This window comes from Hippoglossus stenolepis, chromosome 24 (assembly GCF_022539355.2).
Source record: "Hippoglossus stenolepis isolate QCI-W04-F060 chromosome 24, HSTE1.2, whole genome shotgun sequence".
NCBI classification, from domain to species: domain Eukaryota; kingdom Metazoa; phylum Chordata; class Actinopteri; order Pleuronectiformes; family Pleuronectidae; genus Hippoglossus; species Hippoglossus stenolepis.
The window spans coordinates 9,541,569-9,568,574 of record NC_061506.1 but is presented as its reverse complement, the minus strand read 5'-3'; the positions used below and the strand labels follow the sequence as shown (position 1 = coordinate 9,568,574).

The window sequence follows — 27,006 nt, the reverse complement described above, 5'->3', positions numbered from 1 at the left end:
TGGGGAAATGGAGGGTTGTGGTGTGTGGGGTGGGTGGGGGTGTTGACTGAGGCGGAGCGAGATCAGAGAGAGGGAAGAAGAAGCAGAGAGGAGAACACCGGCAGACTAAACAGTCGTACATGCAGGTGGAGTGGAGAGAATAAAGCTTTTCCGTGAAGAGAGGACGAGGACCAATACAGAAAACGAGTGAGAGCTGAGGGGAGGATGAGGACCAGACGCTGTCAGAATGGATATGAAAAAGACTGGCGTCTGCAAGATTTATGACTCATTCAGAGAAAGGTGAAGATAAAAGTGCTGAGGACAAGGACTGCAGCTTTATCATATTTTATCACTTATATATCTCCAGTTTAACGGGTCACTCTTTTAAACTAATTTCTCGCGGCTTTTGAAGTTTGATGGAGGAAAACGCACACTGGACGACCTCCCTGCACATTCACACACGTTCAAGCTGCAGCTGTGCTGTGTCTCCCACGGAGCGGAGATTGCTGGTGAGTGTTCTGCGTTAATCCAAACATCTGTTTGTAGCAGTCAGAGAGCTGGGGGTGAGTGGTCGTGTACGAGCGGGCATGTGTTGGAATTCACGTGTTAAATATGCATGAAACTTTCAGTTAGCTATGACTCCAGCTCTCACCCGAGTCTACGAACAACATGTTGTTCAGTGTAAAATGTGTGTTTTTATAAATGTGTTTTCCAGAATATTTAATTAACTGAATCTTGACCTCCCCTGCATTAATTGGTAAAATTTTCATTTTACACATACTTTGGGAAGTTACTCTGTGTATGTTTGACCTTTAAAACTAAAACCCACATACATCTGCGTGATATTCAAATAAGTTTAGTAGTTTCTTAAGAAATACTTCTGTGGGTTCTCCTTACTGCTTGTTTTCCTTTTTATATTTCCTGTGACTTCATTAAATTATTACTTTATTCTAATAATCAATCAAACTTTATAATTTTTTTCGTACTACTATCCTTACTATTTGTTAAGTGACTATGACCTGACATGGTTTTTTTCCTTCTTTCTCAGGGCCTGACTGAAAACCCTAAAGTCGTCACTCCTCAGCCGCAATGACCACATTTGCCCCTGCATCTTCTTTCCCCTTCACTCTTTCAGCTTCTGCATCATCCAACACCTCTCTATCCGCTTCATCCCTTCCTCTTTCAATGTCATCTTTTCCCCCTCCCTTCTCCACCATTTCTGTGGTCTCCCCAAACCAAACTTGTTTACTTGATGACAATCCCCTCCGTTGGACGCTGGCAATCTTCTACTCCCTATTCTTCCTCTTTGGGATTGTGGGTAACGTCTTTGCACTGTGGGTTTTCCTTCACTTGCACTCGAGCCGCAATTCTGTGAGAGTATTCCTCATCAACTGTGCTGTGGCTGATCTGGTCCTGCTGGCGTGTCTGCCCTTCAGGGTCTTCTACCATGTCAATGGAAACAAGTGGGTTCTGGGAAAAGTGGCATGCAAGCTGGTGGGAACTCTATTTTATATGAACATGTACATAAGTATCACGTTACTGGGATTTATCAGCTTGGACAGATACTTAAGGCTGAAGAGGAAAGGTAGAGCGCGGAGAGGCGTGTGGGGGAGTAGCCGGTCATCGAGCTGGGTGGCATGTGGGGTTCTGTGGGGTCTGTCACTGACGGCGCTGGTGTGCATGATTGTCAAGGCAGACGGCAAAGAGAACAGTGACCTGTGCTTCCAGTACAAGCAGCTACACAAAGCCAAAGGGAAGGCCTACTTCAACGCCGTGCTGGTGGTGCTGTTCTGGTTCGTCTTCATCATGCTCGTGGTCTCCTACGCAAAGATCGCCTGCCAGTTGCTGAGGGTGTCTCGGGACAGACCGGACCTTCCCAACGCGCGGAAATACAACTGCACTGCCAAGAAATCTTTCTTCGTCCTCTTTCTGTTCACCGTGTGTTTCGGACCCTACCACGCCTTCCGCCCCTTCTACATCCACTCGCAGCTCAGCAGAACGATCTCGTGCGACTACCAGCAGCTGATGAACCGCACCAACGAGGTGATGCTGTTATTCTCCGCCTTCAATAGCTGTTTGGATCCGGTCATGTACTTTCTGTTATCTGGCTCGGTTCGCAAAACCGCACTGCAAGCGCTTGGGCATCGATTTGGAAACAGGCTATTCCTCCACGACGCAACATCCAACAGCTCGACGACGGAGTTCAGGCGGCCGTCTGTGCCTATGGGGTTACCAAAAGCTGAACTGAACATCCCCTCCGTCACACCGAGAGTCGGCATCTGTGTCATCAGCTCCACCCTCGACCACACAGGATCGACTGTGCTTCCACCTACTGGCCAAAACTGATCACTAGTTTGAACACTGGTGAGATAAACGCCTTATTTTTCTGACATGGGTTGGACTGAAAAAAATGGCATTTAGACATATACTGACTTCACGTGTCAAATTCTTTGTGTTCTTTCCGTCTTATCTTCTGTGCTGCAAATGGAAAGTATTTAAATTCTGCTTTAATGCCTGGGAGACGGACTGACAATACAGTCTGAGGAGAGGCACTGCAGTGAACACTAGGACCGAAGCCTTTCTAGTAATGCATGTTATGTTTATTTTCTATCACGCAGTGCTGTAATGTTTCTGAAAATATTCATATGTATAATTATATTAATGGATTAAGTAAACCTGGAGAATAATGTTCAAACAAACACAAGTCAAATGCTTTTTTGTTGAAAGATTCAATAATTTGTAGTATCCTGTTTATTTGAAAGTAAAGAGACCTAAATACAGACTTAACAATGGAGTGTTTTCTTCCTCACACACAAATAACAAAGAAATGAGTGACAGATTCAGTCAACCATTGTACAGCTGTCAAGCTGGCACTTGGAGATGGGTGTTAAAAACAAACACCAGCACTAATGAGCGACCCCCCATTTCACCCCGGTTTGACCTACAAGCACAGATATTCACTGCAAACGAGGCTGGGGTGATCCCTTTGTGGAGTGTGTTGTCAAACGGCCGGTGTGTGGATCAAGGGGCTGGGTCAGGGCTGCTCCATCTGCCCTGTTAGTGTTTGCTGCCTGTGTTAGATGGCTAATCCTGCAGGAATCAGCGGTGGATGCTAATCTGGCTATAAGAACGCCAAACAAATCCAGACTGGCTGTTTGTCATGCAACCTCAGGTCTGCAGACTCCCAGGTGCTCGTTCCAAAACCCATATTAACAGCAACAGTTACATCAGATCAGATAGGAAGACAGCAGCAAATGTCAGTGGGAGTGTTTCCTTGTAAACACTGTAATGTTTTCCACCATCATCTCCCCACAGGCAGCGCGGATAACATCTCAGAATAGATAATGATAGGCTGTGGTATAAAGCATGTTTATCAGGCTTGTTATGAAAAGGTTTCACATCTCCCACCCTCTGCTGTCAGTGGCTTCACAGGTTTACGCCCTTACCACACTAATACAGACCTTTTGCACAACATTTGTATACGTGTTGTATACTGGTTTACGCCCTTACCACACTAATACGGACCTTTTGCACAACATTTGTATTCGTGCCTCTCGTCCACAGGCAAACTGCTTATTAATTCACTAAAATGGAGATTTTTAAAAAACACTGTACTGTGTATGCGTGTTTATCGTCTGGACGGAGATATTGTATAATCCGAAGGTCTCGAGGGGGAAAAATTCAATGCCGATTTTTTAAAATATCCGCAGTAGTGCAGACAAGGCTTTAGTCTGGGACACGTGGGAAAGAGCTCACCTTTACATCGCGATGAATCACATTGTTGTCGTGGCAGTATCGAAGTGCCTCCAAAATCTGCCTCATGTAGTGGCTGCATTGACAGGAAGCAGAAACAAACAGGGAGATCATTGACCACGTCTTCAGATTGTTTATTTCAAACACACTGTATTCATATTTTAAATGCTCTCAGATAGTGTGTCCTACCTGGCCACTGCTTCGCTGTACACAAACCCGGCGTCAGCTCTCTTAACAATTTCAAAGCACAGGTCTGCTCCATCCATACTAAGATATTGTGAGAGAAAGCAAAGGGGCAAGTCAAAATTAGGTTTCTATGAATTATAGACAGTAAAAACAAGAGCAAATAAACTCAAACATAGTGTTTAAAACAGAGTGAATAAAACAAAATCCATTAGGGAGCAACGTTATGACCTGCTGTCACTGGCATGTACACAGCAGCACTATATTTTCATTATAGCCCTTTTCAGCCGGTGCAGTCTCCAGGGAATATATCAAGTCCACACAGAGAAACACATTAACCAGGAAAGTTGACTAAAAAATGTGATTTACGGCAAATGTCTGGGGAGAAGTAGAGAGCTCCTCCTTGAGCCTACAATGTATCTTGTGGATTTTATATTAAACTTTGATGCTTTAGATTAGAGCATATTCTTTCTGTCTTTACGGTGCAATTAAATACCCTGCAACCTTAAAAAGTCTGACTTATTCAATACATTTCTGTTCAGAAATGTTATTAATTCAACAGAGAAATTTGGTTCTGTTAGCTGCTCCAGTCCAGACAAATATACAGACCAACACAATCACAATATAGAGAAATAGAAAATAAAAGTATACTGCTAAAAGTATAAAATAAAATGTTTGTAAAAAATGTGTGCATTATGATACAATATATACAAATATGCAGGCCTGTCACTTGCTGCTCAATCAATTAAATATATTCCAGACCAATTAGTTTATATTGAACAAGAGATGTGAGAACGATCTTTAATATATGATCATTTGCACAGGCCTAGATATAACTGCAGATACACAGCACACAAAATGACACTACAGTCTATCATCTGCTCTTATATGCATTTTTTTTTATGTTTCTGTGAAGGAAATAAGTCTGCACAAAAAAGTCTGTAACCACAAAAACGAGGGGGCGGGTGGTGTTAGTGATAAGGTGTGAAATAACCAGCAGTAGCCATCTGCCAGCTGCTGGTAAATTTAGTCTGTAGCTGTTATATTTGTCTACTTTCTACTCTCGTCACTGGTAGCTCTGTGCATCGCGTTCTGCTGTGACAACTATTTAGATGAATCAAGAGAAACAGTATCTGGAATGTGGGGCTGAATAAAAAAAAAAAAGGTGTTTACCGCCCCGGTTGGAACCATACATGAAAGATACCAAATCAAACCCTAAAACTGTTTGAAGTACACATCTGATGTGCGATTACATAATGCATGAAGGCAGGCGGAGTGTGCTGCGTGGACTTACTATTCAAAGACCATGTAGAGCATGCCATCAGAGCTGTAGGTCTCTAGCAGCTCCACGATGTGAGGGTGTTTGAGCATGTGGCAGATACTGGCCTCTCGCTTTAGATCTGGAAAACACAAAATCAGAAACAGGGGTACAGTGAGATACTGTTTACATCCAGCAAATACTATAAACTTTAGGGTGATACCACTTCAGTTGCAGGTTGTGAGCGAATGTGTTGATCCGATTTTCAATTTTGCAAGTAGCTGTAATAATCCAACATTCTACATTTATGGTTAAGATGTGGCTATTCTGTTCTTAAAAACACCTTAATCTCCAACTTTAAAGCACTATAGAAATGTGAAATGGATAAAAACGTTAAAATGGGCAAATTTCATTGTGGGCCTCCTCTATTGGCTCAAACCCAGTAGATCCAGTGTCTTGCATTGAGTGTGCAAAACAATATCTGTCATTTCCCCAAATACTTCATTTTAAAAACAGGCTAAATGTCTGCAATGAGAACCAGATGTGGCTGAACGCTACTCCATCCCAAGCATAATATGACGATCATAAAACGGATGAAGATGGAAGTTATAAAAATATGTTTTGAAAGCCGAGGATGATATTAATATAGAAAATACCAACTGAACCACACACCAGAACAAAACATACTTTCAGCAGAACATAAAGACTTGAACTTTTTATTATTGAAATCTCCTTTGCAAAGAAAGAAACCCCAAAAAAGGAATCTTTTAGGTGAGAAAATCCTTTGAGAAAGAAAAACATTTTCTGCAGAGAGTCTCCTTTGTGGTTGGTGGGTGTTTTTATAAATCCTTTCACATCCCTGGGTGGTGAGTTAAGGAGATGAAAAGTGACGAGGACGAGCCCAGCATGACACTTTCCTCCTTTCAAAACCTCGACGTGTGTGCAATACCTTGACTACACCAGCAGAGGTGGCAACAGAGCATTTCATGAACAGTCTAATATTCAAAAATGTGAGTCTTGAGCTGTTTAGGTTAACATGTTGGTAACAGAGAGACAAGTGACACTACTAGAATATGTTTACATGCACATCTGGTCCAGACTCATTCAAACCACCCCCTCTCTTTAACACTACGTCCTGTAAATACAACGCGACTCTCTCGTCTTTTGACTGCCTCATATTCTTATTGTTGTCTTCAACACCACAGAAGGTAAAACACTGCCGAGCGTCACAGTCTCTCATCCTTTTCACGAAAAAGGAAACGCACAGTATTGAGTCGATAGACTGACGACTGGCGAGACGAGTGGTCAGATAGAGACGCAGTCTGCTGAGGCGGCCTGACAGACAGAGATGTGCTGTTGTTGAGCTCCTCACTCTATAAAAACCTCATTTCCACAGTGCACTCCCCATCTGCAAGTCAACTGATCTGTGTGTGTGTGTGTGCTCATTGTGTCGTGACAGCCCCGGATCATTATGCAACACGGAGAAATGACGGCGTGTCCCCACTACAGGGCCCCCTTTCTCCCGCTCCTTTGCTTTCATTATTTCTCTCCCCTTTACTCTCGTCCTTGGCCCGTCTCATCGAGTGTCTATTCTCGAATTTAACAATGATGGCCAGTGTCCGCACGGCAACAAGGAAACCGCTCAGACAGACAGATGGGGGCGGGGGGGGGCTAGAGAGGCCTGGATTGGACTGAATGAAGCCAGTGCCGTTCACTGGGGCAACTCCAAATCAATTCTTGTATGGAAGGTCTGAGGTAGGTTCGCTTTGTAAAGCTATATGAAATAATTTCACTCCGAGGTCTGTTTTTTACTGAAATCACACACACGCCTTTCACATTTGAAGACTGCAGCAGGAGATTGTCCGGGTCAAACACGTTCAAAACAACAGGAAACTGTCCGGAACGTTCAAACGGGCGGTGGCGTGTGGGCAGAGCAGCAGGAGGCAGGACATGACGCACACATTCCACTGCAGAAATCATGTGCTTTTGTTTACAGCACATTGACACCGACTTCTCGATAATAGCTCTCAGATCTCAATGTCTTTCCAAGTTAACATCTTAATTGCCATCTTCTACGTGTATAAAACCTGTTTTTAAACTGAGATATATTGGGGTACTGATGAATTATGTTCCAATATGCATCTAACTGATAATATTGCACAAATAAAATGCACTTTTCATTTTGTGTTGAAATGCATACTCATAGAGCTTTAAAAAAAGGTGCTATATGTAAGTTTATAGCATTAACTGCTGTTTATACTTAAGAGTCTAGCAGAAAATACTAATATGAATATGTTTTATTTTACGCCTCCGTTCAAAACACCCAAGGACACCTTATAATGTGTCACATATAAAAACAAGAATAATTAAAGTTAATACCAAAGGTTTCAGCATTAAACTCGAAAAGCAGAAAAAGCTACAAAAACAAACATGTTCAGTGGCAAAGAAAACTAATTTCTGCAAACCCACTCACTCATTTACTCAGAACCCTCAAACTCTTGATTACACTATTAATCGTAGTTTTTGTACGGCTCCCTGACAAATATATTCATAAATAACTACGGATGTTTGTTATTCAGCTTGTAGCCCAGGCCCAGCCAGCAGCTCTCCATTTCACTCACATTTATGCTGATGCGTGTTCTTTCCTAATAAGCTAAAGTATATGGTCTGAAGAAACCACTCTCCGAACCTGGCTGCACTCCACTTCTCTACCTTGTCACTTTGAGTGGCCGCTTGCTTATTTCTGTGGAAAAGGGTCTCTCTTTTTTTCCTTCCCTACACCTCGGTGAATCTTCCCACTGACACAGTTAAAGTTCCAGTCCTGATGCAAATAAATGTGCACTTTATATTTAGTATCTGCTGAGCAGATGGTGCATGTCAATGTCATTTCTGTTTTTGCAAAGTCGCATGTTGTTGCCCATAGGAAACTAGATATTTCAGGAAGAACACATAATATAATCTGGAATACACAATAATTTAAATTTGGTTACGTGTACATTTTTTATGTGTGCATCAAAACAAATATTTTGTTTATTTCTTTGCACAACATTTAATAAAAGTTGAGGAGATGCCGAGCTATTTCTTTATTTTACATACGGGTATGTTTTATATACTTTGAACCCGCTTTCAAACCCGTTTTTAAATTCTTATGAAGCTTAAATTCAATCAAACAAGAGTAATTAGGAGATGACATAACCTCCAAGCCAACTCAGACTATGAAAAGACACTACTTCATTGCCTGATTGACAGAATTAAATTAAAGTTTCATGGAAAACTGTTCATGAGTTCTGCACAGGACACAAAATGATGTACTGATCACATTATATATTACAGGCTTTAAAGTCCAATAGACAACAATTTATTTTGTACAATGATATAAAACAAACTAGAACTGTAAATCCAATTTGGCTTCATAAGAATCACAACTACATCTTCATCCTTCAGGGACATTCATGTCATGTGTCATATCGATACCACACGCAAGCTAAATATTACCGAGCTTGCTCCAACTGACCAGTAACCACAGGGTGAAGTGACTGAGGAAACTCGCACTGCTATTTCAAACCTCTCCAAAAGGAAGAAAAACCTGTCGACGTAGGTGGTTTATTTTTTCGAGTGATTGAATTTAGACTGTGGATCATGATTGACAACATGCTAACCAAAGTTATTTAGAGCGTAGACTTTGGTTTGGGAGACCTTTGTGAAAGTGTCCACTTTTTCCGGTTTCTCCTCCCTCGGGCCATTTCCTTGTCTTGCTGTTATTGGCTGCCACACTAATCTCTGGCTGGGACCTCACAGATGGCACAGGGCGAACGCCAAAATTACCACCGACACACACACACACACACACACACCACATGCACGCACACCACACACACACACACACACACACCTATGATCTTTGTCTCTATCTCTCTCGCTTTCTCTCCAACACACGCACACACCTCAGCATGACAAAGCACAAAACCACATGATGAAACATGCTACATCAAAAATACTCACCATCACAATCTAACCAATACATGACACACACAGACAAATGCATAGAGACGTATTGAGGTGTGCTAGTGCCATTATACACCCTTGTATCTGACTTAATGTTTGCTATCCGAGCCAAACTGTATTTTATCTGGTGAGTGTGGTTTGCGTTACAGCACAGATACGTGTTCACAACTTGAAAGATGTTAGTAAGTCTGTTTGAATGTGTGATCCCTGGTTATGGTGCCTATCCTGTCTTGTCCTGATTCTGTTAACCGCCCATCTGGTGCTTGAGTGACAACAAGATTTAAAACGCAGCCACCGTTCGAACCGCGTCTGCTGTGTCTGCTCACCCTCTGTGCTGAGGCCGGGGCTGGAGGTGAAGCTGGCCACATCGACGATCTTTACGGCGAACTGCTGGCCCGTGTCCCTGTTGATGCAGCGCCGCACCACGCTGAAGGGACCCCTGCAAAACACAGACACGCTTGAGTTAATCGCAGACACCTACAACAACACACAAAGCACAGATCTCTGTGCACACATGATTCCTCGGATTCAAACACACAGGGATAGCGGAAACATATGTGCACATAATCACAGGCGCACAACCACACACACACACACACACACACACACACACCATCCTCGTGCAACGGGCAGACACAGTGCAGATTTTAGTATTGTGGATTTACAGTGGGTGGTTATGCATCGTAACCTCATGCCAGTGGGAATTATAGAGCAGTGGTGTGCTGCACAGCTGTAAAGGTGAAAATAAAAGCTTTATTATTCGGACCTGAGCGAGGGAGACCTACCCTTCCATGTTTATTTCTGTTGAAAGGAGGTGGCACTAGGGCTGACATATGGAATATGGATGATATCCCCTCCTGTGTCCAACAGTAGTGCTCAAGATTGTGTGTTAAAGATGAACACAGTGACTTCCCAACCCAAGAGGAAGATTTCTAACAGATGTTTTGTTTAAAGAAATAAAAATCTGAAGCACAGGAATAAAATATTCTGAGTTTAAGACACTTTAAATCAAATACACAATTAATCTGAATGATCTGAAACACAAACCATGGTTTTTCAAAACAAAGTGGGTAAAAACCTAAAGAACAAAGTGAATCAGGATATATTATTTGATGTTTAAGCTGTTTAAAGTGTTACTACACATTAGAGGACTTCTGCACACTACAAACTTATGATAAAATGCCAGAAAACAGTCAAAAAATACTAGACACCCAATAGATAAAAGATTAGATTCAAATTGCACTTGTGATGTATTGTGTTTTCTATACAAACAATGATTTTGTGTAGCCTATGCAAATAGTTGTATTCCCCGCAAAACATTGTGTATGTTCATTTTACATTTCTGTTGCATCCTTCTTTCAAAATAAGGCATAAATAAACATAATATCAAAACAGTACATTCATATGACGTCAAACAATTTTGGAAAACAACTCCTCTCACCTTCTATCACAGTGTAGGATGTAGGATGTCAGAGCACAACAAATAATTAGATAACTTTAAAGCCTGTTGACTTGTGGATTGAATCCCACACAAAAGATAAGAATCACTTGAAATTTAAAGCCAGAAATGAAGTTTCATTTTCTGTAAAGTGATTAACCGCTCAACTACACCCTGGTTTGTTGTATACAACCCTGGCCTTTACTACAGACCGTAGTATAAATAAATAAAGGCAGACAACGCGTCTCTACTTCGTCCCACTATCCAGAAATGAAGCCAAGATTTCCAGGATGCAAACGCAGCCATCTCGCGCAATCTGAGCCAAAGTAGGAGGAAGCGGAGACTCGTTGTCCAGCCATGCTACAGTCCGTGTGCAAATTGTAATACGTTTTATTTCCATATTCTCCCAGATGTATATAATAATAATTATTTCTCACTATGCCAAAGCAGCGAGCAAGAGATTAAATCAGTAGCAAAGTGGCGGGAATGAATACTGAAAGCCGAGACGTTGCACTCCTGGCTCACTGAGTTACACACACACACACACACACACACACACACACAAAACCTGCCGTGTTACAGCTGTCTCTACTTATCCCAAAGTCTACAATACTTAAAGGCGGCACCAATACTACACACATATCAACAGATGACACAAAGTTAAAGAAGCAAAGTGGTGGCCATTGACAGGCTTTAACTGAATTAGCTAATGAACTTGCCTGAGCCAAAGCAACAGTAAAAAGCAAACCACTTTACAGTTTGTTCAGCTGATTCACTCTCCCATTTGTCTGTCACATCTGCTGTGATGATTAACCCAAACAAACGTAGGCAGCATGTGCACACACTGGGTCGAGGACCGTAAAACACGACACGCTTCCATTCAGAGTCTGCAGGAATCCTGCAGAAGATCTGAAACCCCCCGTGACCTTTGCCCTGCTGGGTTAATGGGCTGTAGCAGCTGGGTTTTCCATTAAAAAAGAGAGTCTTGGGGGTGAGGGGTGTGATTTGAGTGCATGCGGTAGCTTCTGACACCCCCGTTCTAACTTTACAATCTTTTCACATCTGTGTTTGACTGGTGAAGGTTTGGAGTCGAGCCAGAGGCTTGTAGCTTCATGGATACAAATGATGCAGTGAGGGTACGGCCGTCTTGGCACTGATCTAATGTGTGTCAATAAACCTCATTACCACCATTAAGCAATGAGGTGGGGTGGGGTGATCCTGCCAGGTTTTATGCATCAACCCCATTTGTAATCTTGGCTGTAAATGCAAGGGAGCTGCATGAAGAATCAATTCGTGAATGGGGCGAGGGGGGGATGGGGCCACTGTTTCATTTAATAAATTATAATGAAATTAAAACATTAAATGACCATTCATCCTTGTACAGTAGCTATTATAGAGGCATTAAAAGTACGAGAGAGACCAACAAAGAGGGAGTGTGTGTGCGTCTCAGAGTGAGGAACCAGAGAGGCTGCATGCTGCACTGACATCACCACAGCTGTGCTGAGTGGGCTCATACAAAACGCCCACACATGGCTCACATCCGACAGCGGCGCACATCAAACATTAGCCCGGAGTGGCAATCTTTGCAGAGTGCTCATTGGTTCATTTCAACTCTCTCCTCCGTGTAAATCAAAGAGTGGAAGTTAGGTTAGATTTTTAACATCCATGCTGGCCATGAGCCGAATTTACTCCGAGCTCTGCGGTTTTTTTTCCCCTCTCTCCTAAACAGGGCCAGGACACATCTGTAGCTGCAGACTCAACATCACCAGTACTGCTCTCCTGAGAGCAACTATCTTTGCTTAAAGCAGCATTTTGCTCTTTAGCTGTGGCCAGCAGCTAGTATAATTCACTCGGTTAGTCTGTCCTTAACATTTGGGGGGAGAAATGTTTGTGCAGCTGTGAGATACAGGAAAATGGTTTGTAAGAGTTCATCAGGTTTGGAAACTACTGGTGCTGCTCGCCTCTAATACCAAGTCAGGTAAATCGCATCTCATCTGGTTTTGCCACAAGGTAAATTATCATCAGTAGCATAAGCTGCTTTCTGACATGCACTGAAGTCTGGACATTTTCCTGAAACTTTCCAGAGGGGCCGTATGTTAAAAAAACGCAAATTTCCGCCACCCCTTGCTCGGATATTTTACAGAAATGTTCCTGCCAACCGCTTGGAAAATGTCTGGAATATGTCCAAGTAAGCCCATGTGAGAATACAATAAGGAAACTTCAGGAAAATTCACAGCGCGCAAGTGAACGCATTGATGACGTTTCTAACACGCGACAGAGGTGAAACTGGAAGAATACAAATATCTCAGGATAAAAAAGAGGAGCCATTCATGTAGGAGACGCAGATGATGTCAAATTGGAACGACAAGGAAAATTTCTGTTCTCTAAAAACCCCACTGCATTTACTTTACACAATATCATATCATTTATAATAATAGTGAATCCTGATCAGTGTGTTTTGTGCAAACCTGTGTTTACATGTATGTCTGTGAATTGTTCAATGTGTCTTATATTGTTTTGACCTACTGTGACAACTCAAGCATCTGATCTGAATCCAATGCCTCTGTATACACACAGTTAACGGTGGTCGTTTAATGAGGTTTTACAGATGTACGTGCTGTGAGAGCAGACGAATTCAGTCGATGAAAGAGATTTTAACAGACTGACTCCAGGATAAGTACTGTTTGCCCTACTGCCCAAACTGTGCAAACTGCAAAGCTGTTAATTTAACAAGTTCAGCAAAGTTCACTTCAGTTCGACCACGGCCTTTGAATGTCTAAGCAACAATAATCCAGAGCACTTCCTTATGCAAATGAGGGGAAACAACCCTTTGAATATTAGTGGGGGACATTAGCATTCACGTTGCAAACTGAAATATAGAGCAAAGATGCCCTCCGGAGTTTCTAAAGCTTTGGCAGTAAATCCTCTCCCATACATAAATCAGAAGAGGGTCCAGGTTTTGTAGAGTCTGGCCTTGTAGTCTGAAAGGAAGTTTCAACTTTACACCATCCATTCACAACTATTGATCCGCTGTGTGTGGGAAGCTGAAAGCAGGAGAACCGTACATGGAGGGGAAGGTTAATATGTAGACAGAGTAATATATTGCACAGGCTGGGCAATGTAAAGCAGTCTACGCTATATATTAGAGACACAACGTGACATTAAAGATACTTCACTATCAAACCAAACGACCTGATAAGACTTTACAACGGTACATTTTGAGGGAGGCAAACGTGGCTCTCGGCATCTTCCTTTAGAAAACAGATGGGAATCTGACACGTTTAATAATGTGATACTTTGGTGATCCCAGCAGGAATTCAGTGGTCCTGCTTCAGGACACTACAGCTCAGTGGATGCTTGCCAAGCTGGGGGCTTGAACCCTGGGTGTTTCCAGCTGAACATTATCTGCAGCCCATTTACATACAGGAGGCAACTAAATATTAGAAAGATCCGAAAATACAAAGTACACCTAAATCACGACAGAGATGAAGTAACACCTTTGACACAATTTCTGCAGAGAGTGAGCATAATAAAGCTGCACAAAGGCTGCAGGGGTGAACCTAATAAAAAGGTACATCAGTGAAAACATTGCCCACATCTTGCTTCTTTAATGTGCTGATGTGTGACTCGCCTCCGTTCTTTATTCATTGTAAATTTAATATTTAAGAAAACTCCAAGCTACACTACCTTTAAAACGTCTTTATTATTATTAGCATAGCACGGTCATATTAAACCTAAACTCTGATGCCTCAACATGAAACACTTAAGAGTTTGGGTTTAATATGACCCTGCCATGATAATAAAGGCGTTTTACTTCTCGAAAAGGCGAGTGCCATGAAGTTTTCTTGGATTTTTCTATGTCTACATGTTTCCCGTGCAAAGAGCACCTCAAACAAAACAGGAAGTGCTCCTAAACAAACATTTGGTAAATTTAAGATGATGTTAAAGTTTTGTATGGTTGGTTTATTTCCTACTGTTTTACTGTGGGACACATTGATCAATCGCAAAACAAAATAACAGACAAATTATTGTAAATAATCGTTAATTGCAGGCCTAAAATATACAGATTACAAAACCAGAATAATAGCCCTCACATTAGCATCTGAAAATTACTTTTTACTGAAAATTACTTTTAATACACACATACCGTAGACTTTAGATCACCTGACAAATCAGTCACCATGATGAGGGCTACATACTCTAAACTCTACCAATTCATAAATATAGAAATATTCTAATAATTTTAGGTGCAATATCAGTTCTGTGCAATAACAAAGATGTTACCACTTTCCTATTAGTCTGGTATTGACTGGTTGTGGATTTTGTCTTGTTCAGTAGCTAGTTAAAACTGCAAAAATAAAAAAAAGTGACAGCTACATTTTATATTCCCCGGGAGCACTTTGGGTTTCCGTTAGGGGAGACACTATCATTAGACGTCTATAAAACAATCAATGAAATTTAAATTTTAAATGTTGTCCAAGGAATTTAATTATCTAACCCAAAATAAGCCAGAGGACTGATCACTTCATTGGTTTAGAGCGAGTTGCACATCCCAATATCCTTCGCTCTAATGAGCACCCGAGGGCTGATATAAAGAGCCCTGTCTCCAATAGCGCTTCTCAACAACCTAAGTCCTATTCAAACAGAATCCCTCCTGACAGAAATGGATTAAATTGCTTCGGTGCTTTGCCAACACTTCAACTAAAGCTGAAATCTCAAAAACAGGCCTGTGGTTAGCACATTATGTTCGAATCACATCATCGTCACTATGTAAACTACAGGGTCTGCACAGCCCAACGCCCGTTCAATAGCGTTAATCCAGCCAGAAGTTGAATTGACACCTGACGTGATGTTTTTGACTTATTGTGCTGTGGTTTCTGGAAGCACACTAAGTTCCCTGCGCTGCAAGCAACACAAAAGCACATCTTTTTGTGGAAAAATAATGAGAGGAAGGCGGCAGTGCTGAAACAAGAGGATCCCGGTGGGTGAGGAGCCTCTGTTGGCACTTCTGTGTGTGCCGTAAACACAACCGGAGCTTATAATATCACAGAAACCGGTTACATCTTGGAAAAGCTAATCAAGACGAGAAAAATACCATCAAAAGGAGAAAGTCAGGTCATATTAAATCCATAACTTCTTTATGGATAACTTACGAACCGTCTTTCAGTAGAGATCGCCCGAATCATGGCTCCCTTTACAATCCTAGTTTCAAAATAGATGATTACTGAGCAGTGAAGTGGCCCCCCCAGCGCTCTCAATCCCACCCAGCCAGACTGCTCCTCTCCGACACAAGCCGATCAGGGACAATAATAGACGACTTCTCTGAACAACAATAGAAGACTGATGGAGGGGCAGGCCGGATAATAGGGTTTATGTACAAGTTTGAGAGGCGCTGGGGTTAAAGGTCAACAACAGACACACACGTCTACAATGGCACAGACGTCTTCAAATAATGACACACAAATCACTGGGACAAATCTCACCTTTTATGACAGGGGGGTAATTACTACAAAAATCATAGGGATGAGTTAATTGCGGCCACTAATGATTAATAGAGCCTGACAAATATCAGTTGGCTGATAATAACGGCAGATAAGAGCCTTTCATATACATATATATGATATGAGCCAATATAAAACTAGTTTTTATAGAACAGATAATGCATTTATACATATTAGATAAAATATTTTTTATTTTCTATACATTTCAAGTTCTATATATTTGGTTTTATTTATAGTTATTTATAAAAAACTATAAGTTAATGGTTAAACTGTAAAATATCGAGCTTCAGTTACATTTCTTTCTAAACAGCAGCACCGAGATCATAAAATAATGTGACACAAATCACTGTAGACTGTACAGACTGCATTAGGGATTGGTTTGTTTGTAGTTCTGTATTTGTTTCAATGTTAATTCAAGTTTGGGGTACTTGGTTGTATTTGTTTTTTTATTCAATTATTTATTGTTAAAATGATGGTTAAGCTGTAAAATATCAAGCCTCAATTACATTTCCTTGCCATAATGGTTTGATAATGACACCTCCTGGAATAATTCCAGGACAAATTGTTTTTGATAAATATAATTAGCTGATAAATCGATCTATTTCAGTCGGGCTTTAATGATTCTAGTAATTTTTCCTTTTTGCGCCCTGATAAGACTCTGTCTAATTCAAATTCGCCAGTTGTAACAACCAATTCAATCAGAATCGAAAAATAATTTACAGAATTTCTTTCAAGGTGGAGAAACATAAACTAAAGAGGTATTAAAAGCCCGGAAGAGGCCTTTACTAACATCAGATCATCAAGCAACTTAAAGCAATAAATAGACAAATTTTTATCCTGCCTTCACACATTTTGTGTAAATCTGGTTGTCTTCTGATACAAAACATACTTTGGCTAAAATGTAGGAGAAGGTATATCCCCTAACCAGAAACTACAATAATAGAATATGGTTTTCTGTTGGCTCCCTGTGGCCATAGAACATTTTATATTTGAATGAATTATCATCCTCGGGTTTTGCTGTTTGTCGTGTTGTCCACTACCTACAGTGGTGCGACAGTAAAACATGAGGTTAAAAACAAAGTGGGAGAGTGCTGCAGCCAGTGTCTGCTGGCATTATTTATATCCTTAGCCTCGGGGCCATCCCATTCCCAGCTCCACTTGTCTCCATTGATCTGCCTCAGCCTCCCTCCAACCTCAGGACTGAGGAAAAATGACCCCCCCGTCCCCCCAGCACTCCCCCCTTTCTTCCTACAACACATCCCAAGACACCAGGTCTCAACACACTTGATCCATCAACTGCAGTTTCACAAAAGAACTGGCAGGATGAGAGGGATTTTCCGGGATTTTCGGTGACATAAATGTGGCATCTTGCTCTTCTTTACGAGAGCTTAAGATACGCTCGGGCCCAGACTACTGCTCACTCATGTATTACTCTTCTACTGACTTGTCTGGACTGTGTAACCACACCTACAGTGCTGCACTAGCTTGGATATATTTACCTCTACAACTGTGGTGCTCCATGCAGGATACACAGGATGTACCATGCAATTAACATAGACAAAATACAAGATGTGGATGATGACATGGCTGCACATGCGTCTGACAGCTAACTCTAAAGAAAAGTTCCATGCACAACATTTGGTGGATGCAAAGACAATATTTCCACATTAACAGTGATTTGTGCCGTCACTAACGTGTCTAGTCTGGCTCCTTGTATCCGTTGCTGGGACTTCAAGGTAGTGGTCCTGGACCAGCCATCTATTAGTAACCAAGGCAACAGGAAGTCTCGGGATAAAGAACAGGGCCTGGGGGTCTAGAGAGAGCGGGCCTCTTTGCCCTACAACAAACTTAATGGATGCTCAGGTCTGCAATAAGAGAAGTGTGCAGGGGGGAGGGGACTGACGGGTAGCCCGGGACTCTGATGGGCCTGTCAGCCTTCCTGTCTCACTTTCTAGGAGGCATGGAGGAGCCATGTCTGACCACACAGCAGAAACATGCATACTGAGGCGGCTTTCAGTATTATTGGCATCTTGTACCTTTACATCTTGTGGTTTACGCGTGCCCCTGCAGGTGTGCTGCTGCCAATGAAAACACAACTACCTCACATCGTCAAAAAGGGCTTCATCTTATCTGACAGCCTCACAGAGTGTTTGGACCAGGTCTGAATCTGTATGCAGGTATGGCCACTGTCACACAGGAGGATTAGAGGGGAAATCCAGTGTGCAAATCACTGTACTCGTGCATATGCTTCCTCCACTGCAAAAACTGATCATGCATGACCTCACCAACAGCAACAAATAGCAAAATATTGTAGAAATACTGCAAAAACTGTGATCAGGTAAGATCATGTCTGATATGCAATGCAACAGTCCTGCAAATTCACTTTCCTGCACGGAGGTCATGAAAACACGAAATCATGGGTTTTCTATTACCCATTTCCATGTACGGTTAAATTGCACTTTTGAGGAGTAACCTGGCCTCACCCACCCAGTGAACTTTCCCCTTGAAGAACCTGCGGGCCTACGCGCCACAGCCGCCACATTGAGCATGGCCCCTGCAGCTGTGTTGTGTGTGTGGCGAAGGGTGGAGGGGAATAATGTAAACACACAAAATAGCCAAATAAACACAACAAGCACAAGTGTGCATGCATGTGTTGGCAGTACTTACTTCCCAATCACCTCGCACAGCTCGTAGACATCCTCGAACAACACGTCGTCGTCCGCCATGGTCATGCAGGTAAAGGAGGATGCTCTCCTCGGGAGGTTTGGGGGGAATCAATAATAACGTGTTTCTCCTGCTGAACGGTGATGCCGCTGCACACTGCTGGGAATTCAAACCCCCTCCTCCTCCAAAATGTCAGTGTCAGGGAAATAAACCACCCGAGAGCCGCCGAGGAGTCCAAGTTACCCAGCTAGCAGCATTAGCTCGCGTCCGAGGCTGTCACTCCCGCGGCCCCACCTTCTCCCGAGCTATCCTCCCGGTAGCCCTGGCTAGCCAGCGAGCTAGCTTACACAGCATCCACGGAGCCGAGCCCAGGGCGTGGAGATGTCCTCGCTCGTTTGCAACGGAAAAACAGTCCGCTTTGCATGCCTTGCTGCCGGGTAGTGCCAGGTGCGAAACCCCCGCGGTAACATCCACGGGCACGAGGCAGAGACGCTCCCCTTCTTCAACCGCAAGCTAACGGGGGCTCTGGAAAATGGTCGGCTAGCCTGGTTAGCAGTCGATGGAATCACCGGTCGGTTCTCGCCGCGTACACCCAGTCGTCTCAGCGATGGCTTATCCCAGAGAAAACGCGATGTGGCCGGGGCGCAGTGTGCTTCGGCTTCCCGAGCCCGAGTGGGAGAGCTCCGCGCTCATGTCGACGACGGTGTCCGCTGCACGCACCGTCCGTGCTGGGTAATTCTACAGTGCTCCAGCGCAGCCTTCCCTCCGCTCACCGCCGCTCCGGTTCCCGTGCTGTGGCGCTCGGATGCTGGCTGGCTTCGACTGGCTGCCCCCCCCCGAGTTCCACCAGCGCCAGGCCCCGCCTTCTGTCGTCCAGGAAACTGGTGCAGCCGGAGCCAAAATGGCGCCCCCCCCTCTCGTTACGGCAACACCGCTCCGAGCCAAGATGTCGTCCTGCGTGGCATCAGATTTAGGCGCAGTTTCCTAATCTCCTCCAACGATTGCATCCAGCGTGCCCCGCGCATGCGCGCAGCGTCCACAGCCCATCACCTTACGTCAGCCTTTCCCCTGCTTATCTCCATCCTTTCAACATGCAGTTTCATTCCTCTCTGAATATATCACCTCCGTCAGTAATAAGTTAGTCCCAGTATTCTGCCTGTCAGCCACGCCAGCAACACACATTTTACTGCATTTCATCTCACACAGAATATAAATGTGCAAAATTGCAACATGCAGTGATTCCCGAATTCCCATGGGTCGTTAGGGAGGTTCCCTCAGCAGAATGAGGGGCAGCTGAGGGTCCATATAATGGGATAATGATACAGATGGGATTGTTATGATGATCAACTTTAATCACTGGACTCTGTGTGATTTATAAAACCAATCTGAAGCATTTATTCCACAATTAAAGCAAAGCCCCCCGGAGGCATTAGATGTGATAAGTGTGCAGTTTTACTTTGAGTTGCTTTATCTCCATGTTATGTATCTGCAGGTGCAGGATTTCTGCAGGTGCATGGACGCAGGTGGAGTTTCCTCAGGTGTGGGAGGATGAACCCTGAGATGTGTTGATGACGCCACCTAGAGGTGATGAAAGGAATCATACACCTCCCACCATGCACAGCGGGAGCCCAGAGTGAGAGGTGTATAATAAGATAAGATAAGATTACAAACAAATAGATGTGATGTGGCAGTGGGAGTCACACACCGCCACATTTTGGACATCCTGGTTCTGTACCCTAACATACAATTATCACTCAATATAATTTCATAAAGTGAAATAAAGTGTCTGTTTATTTTGCCACAAACACACACTATGAAATACATTTTACCACTAATAAAATATAAAAAAATTTGTTGCTAGAATAACATTGAGTGGGATAAAATTCCATTTTTAAGATGATGATTTAATGAAAACTGAAATTAATATTTCAAGTTTGGTAGCAGCACAAGGGGGTCATGTAATAATAAGAAATAAGAATAGCAACAGAATTTAAAATATATAATAGAAGAATAGAATGTTTATTGCAATGTAGGATGTTCTATAAATGTGAAATATAAAATGTGATGTAATGTAATTGTGCTGTTTTTTTGTGGCTTTGTGCATACTGATTGCTGACGACACAATGTTTGAAGGTTTGACTTATCAGTGTAAGAATATTCTTATAAAAGATCCTACCTATTCATTATTCCAAGGTGAAATAAACATAAACACTTCATAATGAGGACGATTTTTTCTCTCAGGTGAAGAGACAAACTAAAGAGAAGAACTAACCGAAACAAAGTTTGAGCTGAGAGACAGAAAATAAATAAACGTTCTCTCAGGCAGAAAGTTGAACTTGCAGATGGTGATAAACAAAGACATCTGGTGCCACTAGAGTGTGCTGTTCTCAAATGGCACCCTCTGCAGTTTCCATGGCGCTGCATCCCTTCTGTTCATCATCTGAGAGCCTCCCCCATTGGTTGAAGCCCACTCCAGCAGGTACCAATACCACGATTGGCTGTTGATGTGGTCATCATAGTGTATGTATGGCAGTGCATGTGCTGTTGAACAAGCCTTCCGTGCAAAAACATACAGATGCATACACACATAAGTAGTAAGAAAGAATAAATATGGAAGTAGTACGGTGAGACGAGGAGGAGGTGAGACAGAGAGAAGAAAAGAGTAGAAATGAAATGAGGGAAACACCATACATGGGGAGGAATGGGAAAGTGCACAGTTTCCATGGTAACTGGGAGGGGAACTGTTTTGTGGTTCCATGTAGAATCTGCAGTTTGGGAAACATGTGCACACACCGATACAAATTTGTCTTGTTTTCTTAGGAGGATGCGTTGAACTGCAGTTAAGTAAATTATAAGGTATATTAATTCCCCACAGACGGAAATTTAACTATGACTGCAAATCATCTACAGTATTTTACCCTAACTAAATTCTAACCCTAAACTGTAATGTTTGTTTTGGATCAGGTTTGTTGTCCCCAAATAGAAGTTCTAATGATTTGGGTGGTTGTGTTGCTTATTTTATAAATATAAATACAAATTTTTACTTCCTTCCTTTATTTACTCTTTCATTGCCTCACTTTCCCAGAGCTAGGTGGCATCAGTCCTAAAAGTTTTAGTATGTTTAAGCTTATATATTTTTATATTTCGTTCCAAGGTATACAGTGTAAAGTTGATAAACTTGAACCAACTGTTTAATCCTGTATTAAAAATGTATCAATTATCCATCAACTGCCAATGATTATGATAATAATAACAACAATAATAATAATACAATTTGACAATCAAACTTGCTTTATTTAAATTCCAATATTTGACAGTAATTGGGTTTTGCTTTATTGTTTTCTTTAAATAGTCTGTGTTATTAGTATCGATGAAAATGAATGACGTGTCTCCACTTCCTCCCAGTATCCAGAAATGAAGCCAAAATATCCAGGATACAAACACAGCCAACTTGCCTATTTGAAGCAAGATCAAGGGATGGAGTCCAGTTAACAAATACTGCTGATACACTGTCTGAGCTGTCAATCAAGATTTTTTTTTAAACATCAAATAACTCATTATTGGAAAGATGAACACTGACATACATCAGTGTGATAAGAGCAAACCTAAATTACAGAAACTATCTATTTTGTATGGCCAACTATTTATTTGTATTTATTTATTTTGACCCTTAAGTTTGGTTGATGTTCCTTCCACTAACATGTAGGAGGTGTGATTTATGACCTATATTGCAGGCGGCCACCAAGTGGTGATTAAAACACTTTGGCTTCACTTTTGGGGAGCAGTAATTATCTTACAATTAACAATGTGAAAGTGAAATAACTTTACTGGATTACTTAGGGCGTTTCCTTTAATGCCAATAAACTGTTCTAGTCTCTGTAGTAAACAATGAAGATCCATAGTGTCGAATGCTGCACTGAGATCTAACAGGACGAGGACAGACCCTTGATCTGAAGCTATTAGAATGTCATTTGTGACTTTTACCAAGGCTGTCTCTGTGAATTCCCAGGAATAATTCATGAATCTTTATGCAAAACAATCAGGCATATTTAGGGGACTGGTAAGAAGCCCTAGAGTAATTACCTCTGCCAAGGTTGTTATGGTTTCTCCCCTGTTTGTTTGCTCCTGGGTTAGTTGATTGGTTTGTTCATTTCTCACAAAGATTGAGCTTAATTCACCGTTAACAAAGTCCCATATGGTCTAGCGGTAAGGATTCCTGGTTTTCACCCAGGTGGCCCGGGTTCGACTCCCGGTATGGGAACTTACATGTGTCTTTGCAGAAGAAAAGAAAGCTGTATATAAGTATACAAACTTCTGTAAAGGGAGTGAGGAACTCTTAGAAGCTCCATAATAATACAGTTCATATCAGTAAAATGGAAGACTTTTGTGTGGACCACAAAAGAACACATTACATTAGGACAAAAGTTTAAAGCCATGTGTTTTTGACATTGTCACAGAATTAAGGGACTAACATGAAGGAGGCAGGATTTTTGACCTATATTCCAGGCAGCCACCAGGTGGTGATTGAAACACTTTGGCTTCACTTTTAGGGAGCTGTCATTTCTTCCAATTAACAAGGTTTAAGTGAAATAAAATTACTGGATCTGTCCCTTGATCTAAATCCACACCAAATTTTTAAGGACTCTTCCCTGACCCACACCAGTAGAGTAAAATCCTCTGTCAAGGAGGTTATGGTTCACAAAATTCAACATAAATAAAGTCCCATATGGTCTAGCGGTAAGGATTCCTGGTTTTCACCCAGGTGGCCCGGGTTCGACTCCCGGTATGGGAACTTATATGTGTCTTTGCAGATGAAAATACAGAAATGTATGCAAGCTTCTGTAAAGGGAGAGAAGAACTACTTCAGAGCTCCATAAAAATACAGTAAAATTGAAGACTTTTGTGTGGACCACAAAAGAACACATTACATTAGGACAAAAGTTTAAAGCGACGTGCTTTTGACATTGTCACAGAATTCCCAGGAATAATTCATCCATTTTCATGCAAGAAAAATCTGGCATATTTAAGGGACTAACATGAAGGAGGCAGGATTTTTGACCTATATTGCAGGCAGCCAGCAGGTGGTGATTGAAACACTTTGGCTTCACTTTTAGGGAGCTGTCATTTCTTCCAAATAACAAGGTTTAAGTGAAATAAAATTACTGGATCTGTCCCTTGATCTAAATCCACACCAAGATTTTAAGGATTCTTCCCTGACCCACACCAGTAGAGTAAAATCCTCTGCCAAGGAGGTTATGGTTTCTCCCCTGTCTGTTTGCAAACAAACATGAGTTTGTTGATTGGTTTGTTCATTTCTCAAAAAGATTGAGCAAAATTCACTGAAGGAAAGTCCCATATGGTCTAGCGGTAAGGATTCCTGGTTTTCACCCAGGTGGCCCGGGTTCGACTCCCGGTATGGGAACTTATATCTGTCTTTGCAGATGAATGTATACCAACTTCTGTAAAGTGAGCGAAGAGCTACTTCAGAGCTCCATACAAATGGAGCAATGCTGGTGAGATAGTTCAGCCAGCCAACTTGAGCTGCGCCAATACATACCTCATTCTCCACAGCCACCACCTTATCAGGTGGTCTATTTCAGCAGAGAGAAATGTCCCATCATCCCCTTTGCTAGCACTGCTGCTGCAGTGTTGCTCCACCACCCCAGCATCCACCTGCAGGCTCCAACGGGCGGTTACAAGTATTTGCTCATCACTCCCTTCATTCCTGTGTAACCATATGGGGGAGTGATTAAGTTGGAGCCTAGACGCCAAACACTAAACCTGTTCTAATGCTGCAATAAATGTTTGAACGTGAGTTGTCTGACTGAAATACAGTTCATATCAGTAAAATGGAAGACTTTTGTTTGGACCACAAAAGAACACATTACATTAGGACAAAAGTTTCAAGCCAAGTGTTTTTGGCATTGTCACAGAATTCCCAGGAATAATTCATGGATCTTGATGCAAGAACAATCTGGCATATTTAAGGGACTAACATGAAGGAGGCAGGATTTTCGACCTATATTGCAGTGATTGAAACAAGTTGGCTTCACTTTTAGGAAGCTGTCATTTCTTCCAATTAACAAGGTTTAAGTGAAATAAAATGACTGGATCTGTCCCTTGATCGAAATCCACACCAACATTTTAAGGATTCTTCCCTGATCCGCACCAGTAGAGTAATATCCTCTGCCAATGGTTTCTCCCTTGTCTGTTTGCTCATGGGTTTGTTGATTGGTTTGTTAATTTCTCAGAAAGATTGAGCAAAATTCACCTTACACCAAGTCCCATATGGTCTAGCGGTAAGGATTCCTGGTTTTCACCCAGGTGGCCCGGGTTCGACTCCCGGTATGGGAACATATATCTGTCTTTGCAGATGAAAAGAAAGCTATCCATGTAAAGGGATAGAAAAACTACTTTAGAGCTCCATACAGATACAGTTCATATCAATAAAATGGAAGACTTCTGTTTGGACCACAAAAGAACACATTACGTTAGGACAAACATAGGAGGAGGCAGGATTTTTGACCTATATTGCAGGCAGCCACCAGGTGGTGATTGAAACACGCTGGCTTCACTTTTAGGGAGCTGTCATTTCTTCCAATTAACAAGGAAATGCACACCAACATTTTAAGGATTCTTCCCTGATCCGCACCAGTAGAGTAATATCCTCTGCCAATAATTTCTCCCTTGTCTGTTTGTTGATTGGTTTGTTCATTTCTCACAAAGATTGAGCAAAATTCTCTCAAGGAAAGTCCCATATGGTCTAGCGGTAAGGATTCCTGGTTTTCACCCAGGTGGCCTGGGTTCGACTCCCGGTATGGGAAAGTAATGTGTGTTTGCAGATGACATGTAAATGCTGTATTTAAACTTTGATGGATTGGAGAAGTACTACAGCAAATTACAGTGCAATTCAGTAAAATGGAAGAATTGAAATACTTCACATGACATGATGCAAAGCAATTAAGGTACTGCTATCTATAAGTGTCATAATTCACTTCAGCTTGATTGAGTTTAAGGGGACTATTGGGCCCTGGGGTAGGTACATACATTTTGTCTGGTTTGTCTATGCCTGTTTGAGAGTGTATGTTTATTGTAGTTATTGCTGTGTTTATTTAAGCTTTTTATATGTATGCCTATAAAAGCCCATTCAAATTATAACTAAAATTAGTTTTGGCTGACCCTCTGTGTTATATATTACCTCTGCCATCGGGGTTTATGCTTTCTTCTCCCCTTTTTAAACTGGGACCTTTTTTGCAATTTTGATTTCTGTTGTGTTATGTATGTTTTCTAAACACACCAGCAGAAAGAATGGAGATATCATACTCAGAGACATGGCACAGGTTTTAGTAATCTTTGTGCCAAAAAATAAAATTCTGCCTTAATTTAATCTGGGACAGGTCACTTTTATTAGTCTTAAAAATAAGACAGACACTCGTCTGTGCTTTTTGGATCATCTCTGCTCTAGAGAACTGATATGTGCTAGTTAACTAACCAATCAGTTTAAACAGAAAGGTACAGACTGTATTTACAATAATCTCCTGTCTGACAACTGCATACACTATGCTACATCTCTTTAGTTTATCGTTTTTTAACTTCAGAAAGTCCCTAAATGCATATTTTTACCCATTTACAGAAATTAAATGACTGTCCCAGATTACCCAAAGTATGTCGTCCCACATTATCAATCAGATTTGATGAAGTGCTTGAAAAACCCCCAACTAAAACACATTTAAACACCTTAATGCATATTTTGTTGCTTGAATACATCACAAACAAAATTTGATAACAATTAGAAACATGGTAATATTCATGACAGATGACTGAGTGTGCAAAATTTGATGTTGATGCAAATAAAAATCTGGTGGAGTTAAATAAGGTTTCAGAAGGGGGCTGTTTGGCCTTGGCGGATGTTTGCACCCTCTGAGAACTAGTTAGGCACTCCAGAATTCAAATTCTTGTTAACAATATATTGGAACTGGGATTTATACTGTAAATTGTAAGTAAGAATTTTAACACTCTGGTGGAAAGTATTAGATTTTTCCTTATGACCATGTAGTATGGAAAACAATTCATGGATAATAATGAACAAATCTTCCCAGATTAATGGTGATTGCGAGAACACTGAGCTTTTTTGCCACAGGGAGGCACCATAGACAAGTAGGAGCCAGAATTCATTCCTGCCAAAAGCGATCAGGAAACTGAAAGCACAATAGTGTTTTGTAGTC

At 41.8% G+C, this 27,006-nt stretch overlaps 2 protein-coding genes and 5 non-coding genes across 29 annotated transcripts in view; 6 read left to right on the top strand and 1 right to left on the bottom strand.

Annotated features, from left to right (window-relative positions):
* LOC118103434 (peripheral plasma membrane protein CASK) overlaps positions 1–19,607 on the bottom strand; it is a 39,971-nt gene extending 20,364 nt beyond the window's left edge. For all 22 annotated transcript variants that reach the window (XM_035150367.2, XM_035150376.2, XM_035150369.2 and 19 more), the window contains exons 1-5: positions 18,785–19,607; positions 9,505–9,617; positions 5,210–5,315; positions 3,922–3,999; positions 3,736–3,808 (exon numbers count right to left, since the gene is read on the bottom strand). In XM_035150367.2, the coding sequence (XP_035006258.1) occupies positions 3,736–3,808; positions 3,922–3,999; positions 5,210–5,315; positions 9,505–9,617; positions 18,785–18,849 (435 nt within the window). In that variant the 5' untranslated portion in view covers positions 18,850–19,607. The remainder of the gene's footprint in view (positions 1–3,735; positions 3,809–3,921; positions 4,000–5,209; positions 5,316–9,504; positions 9,618–18,784) is intronic.
* LOC118103436 (probable G-protein coupled receptor 34) lies at positions 67–2,759 on the top strand. Of its 2 annotated transcripts, XM_035150390.2 has the most exons (3): positions 67–279; positions 392–488; positions 1,028–2,759. In XM_035150390.2, the coding sequence occupies exon 3, from the start codon at positions 1,069–1,071 to the stop codon at positions 2,323–2,325; it is 1,257 nt and encodes a 418-aa protein (XP_035006281.1). In that variant the 5' UTR covers positions 67–279; positions 392–488; positions 1,028–1,068; the 3' UTR covers positions 2,326–2,759. The 2 variants fall into 2 exon arrangements, with proteins under 2 accessions (XP_035006281.1, XP_035006280.1); XM_035150389.2 differs by having other exon boundaries at positions 67–488.
* A 3,363-nt stretch (positions 19,608–22,970) lies between the features above and the next one.
* Positions 22,971–23,042, top strand: trnae-uuc. The gene has a single exon. It is a non-coding gene; the product is annotated as a tRNA-Glu (tRNA).
* A 459-nt stretch (positions 23,043–23,501) lies between these two features.
* Positions 23,502–23,573, top strand: trnae-uuc. The gene has a single exon. It is a non-coding gene; the product is annotated as a tRNA-Glu (tRNA).
* Positions 23,574–24,131: 558 nt separating this feature from the next.
* Positions 24,132–24,203, top strand: trnae-uuc. The gene has a single exon. It is a non-coding gene; the product is annotated as a tRNA-Glu (tRNA).
* Positions 24,204–25,063: 860 nt separating this feature from the next.
* trnae-uuc lies at positions 25,064–25,135 on the top strand. Its single transcript has one exon. It is a non-coding gene; the product is annotated as a tRNA-Glu (tRNA).
* A 398-nt stretch (positions 25,136–25,533) lies between these two features.
* trnae-uuc lies at positions 25,534–25,605 on the top strand. The gene has a single exon. It is a non-coding gene; the product is annotated as a tRNA-Glu (tRNA).
* Positions 25,606–27,006: the final 1,401 nt, after the last annotated feature.

Coding starts and splice junctions, on each gene's coding strand:
- LOC118103436 (XM_035150390.2), top strand. CDS start 1,069: ATGACCACATTTGCCCCTGCATCTTCTTTCCCCTTCACTCTTTCAGCT.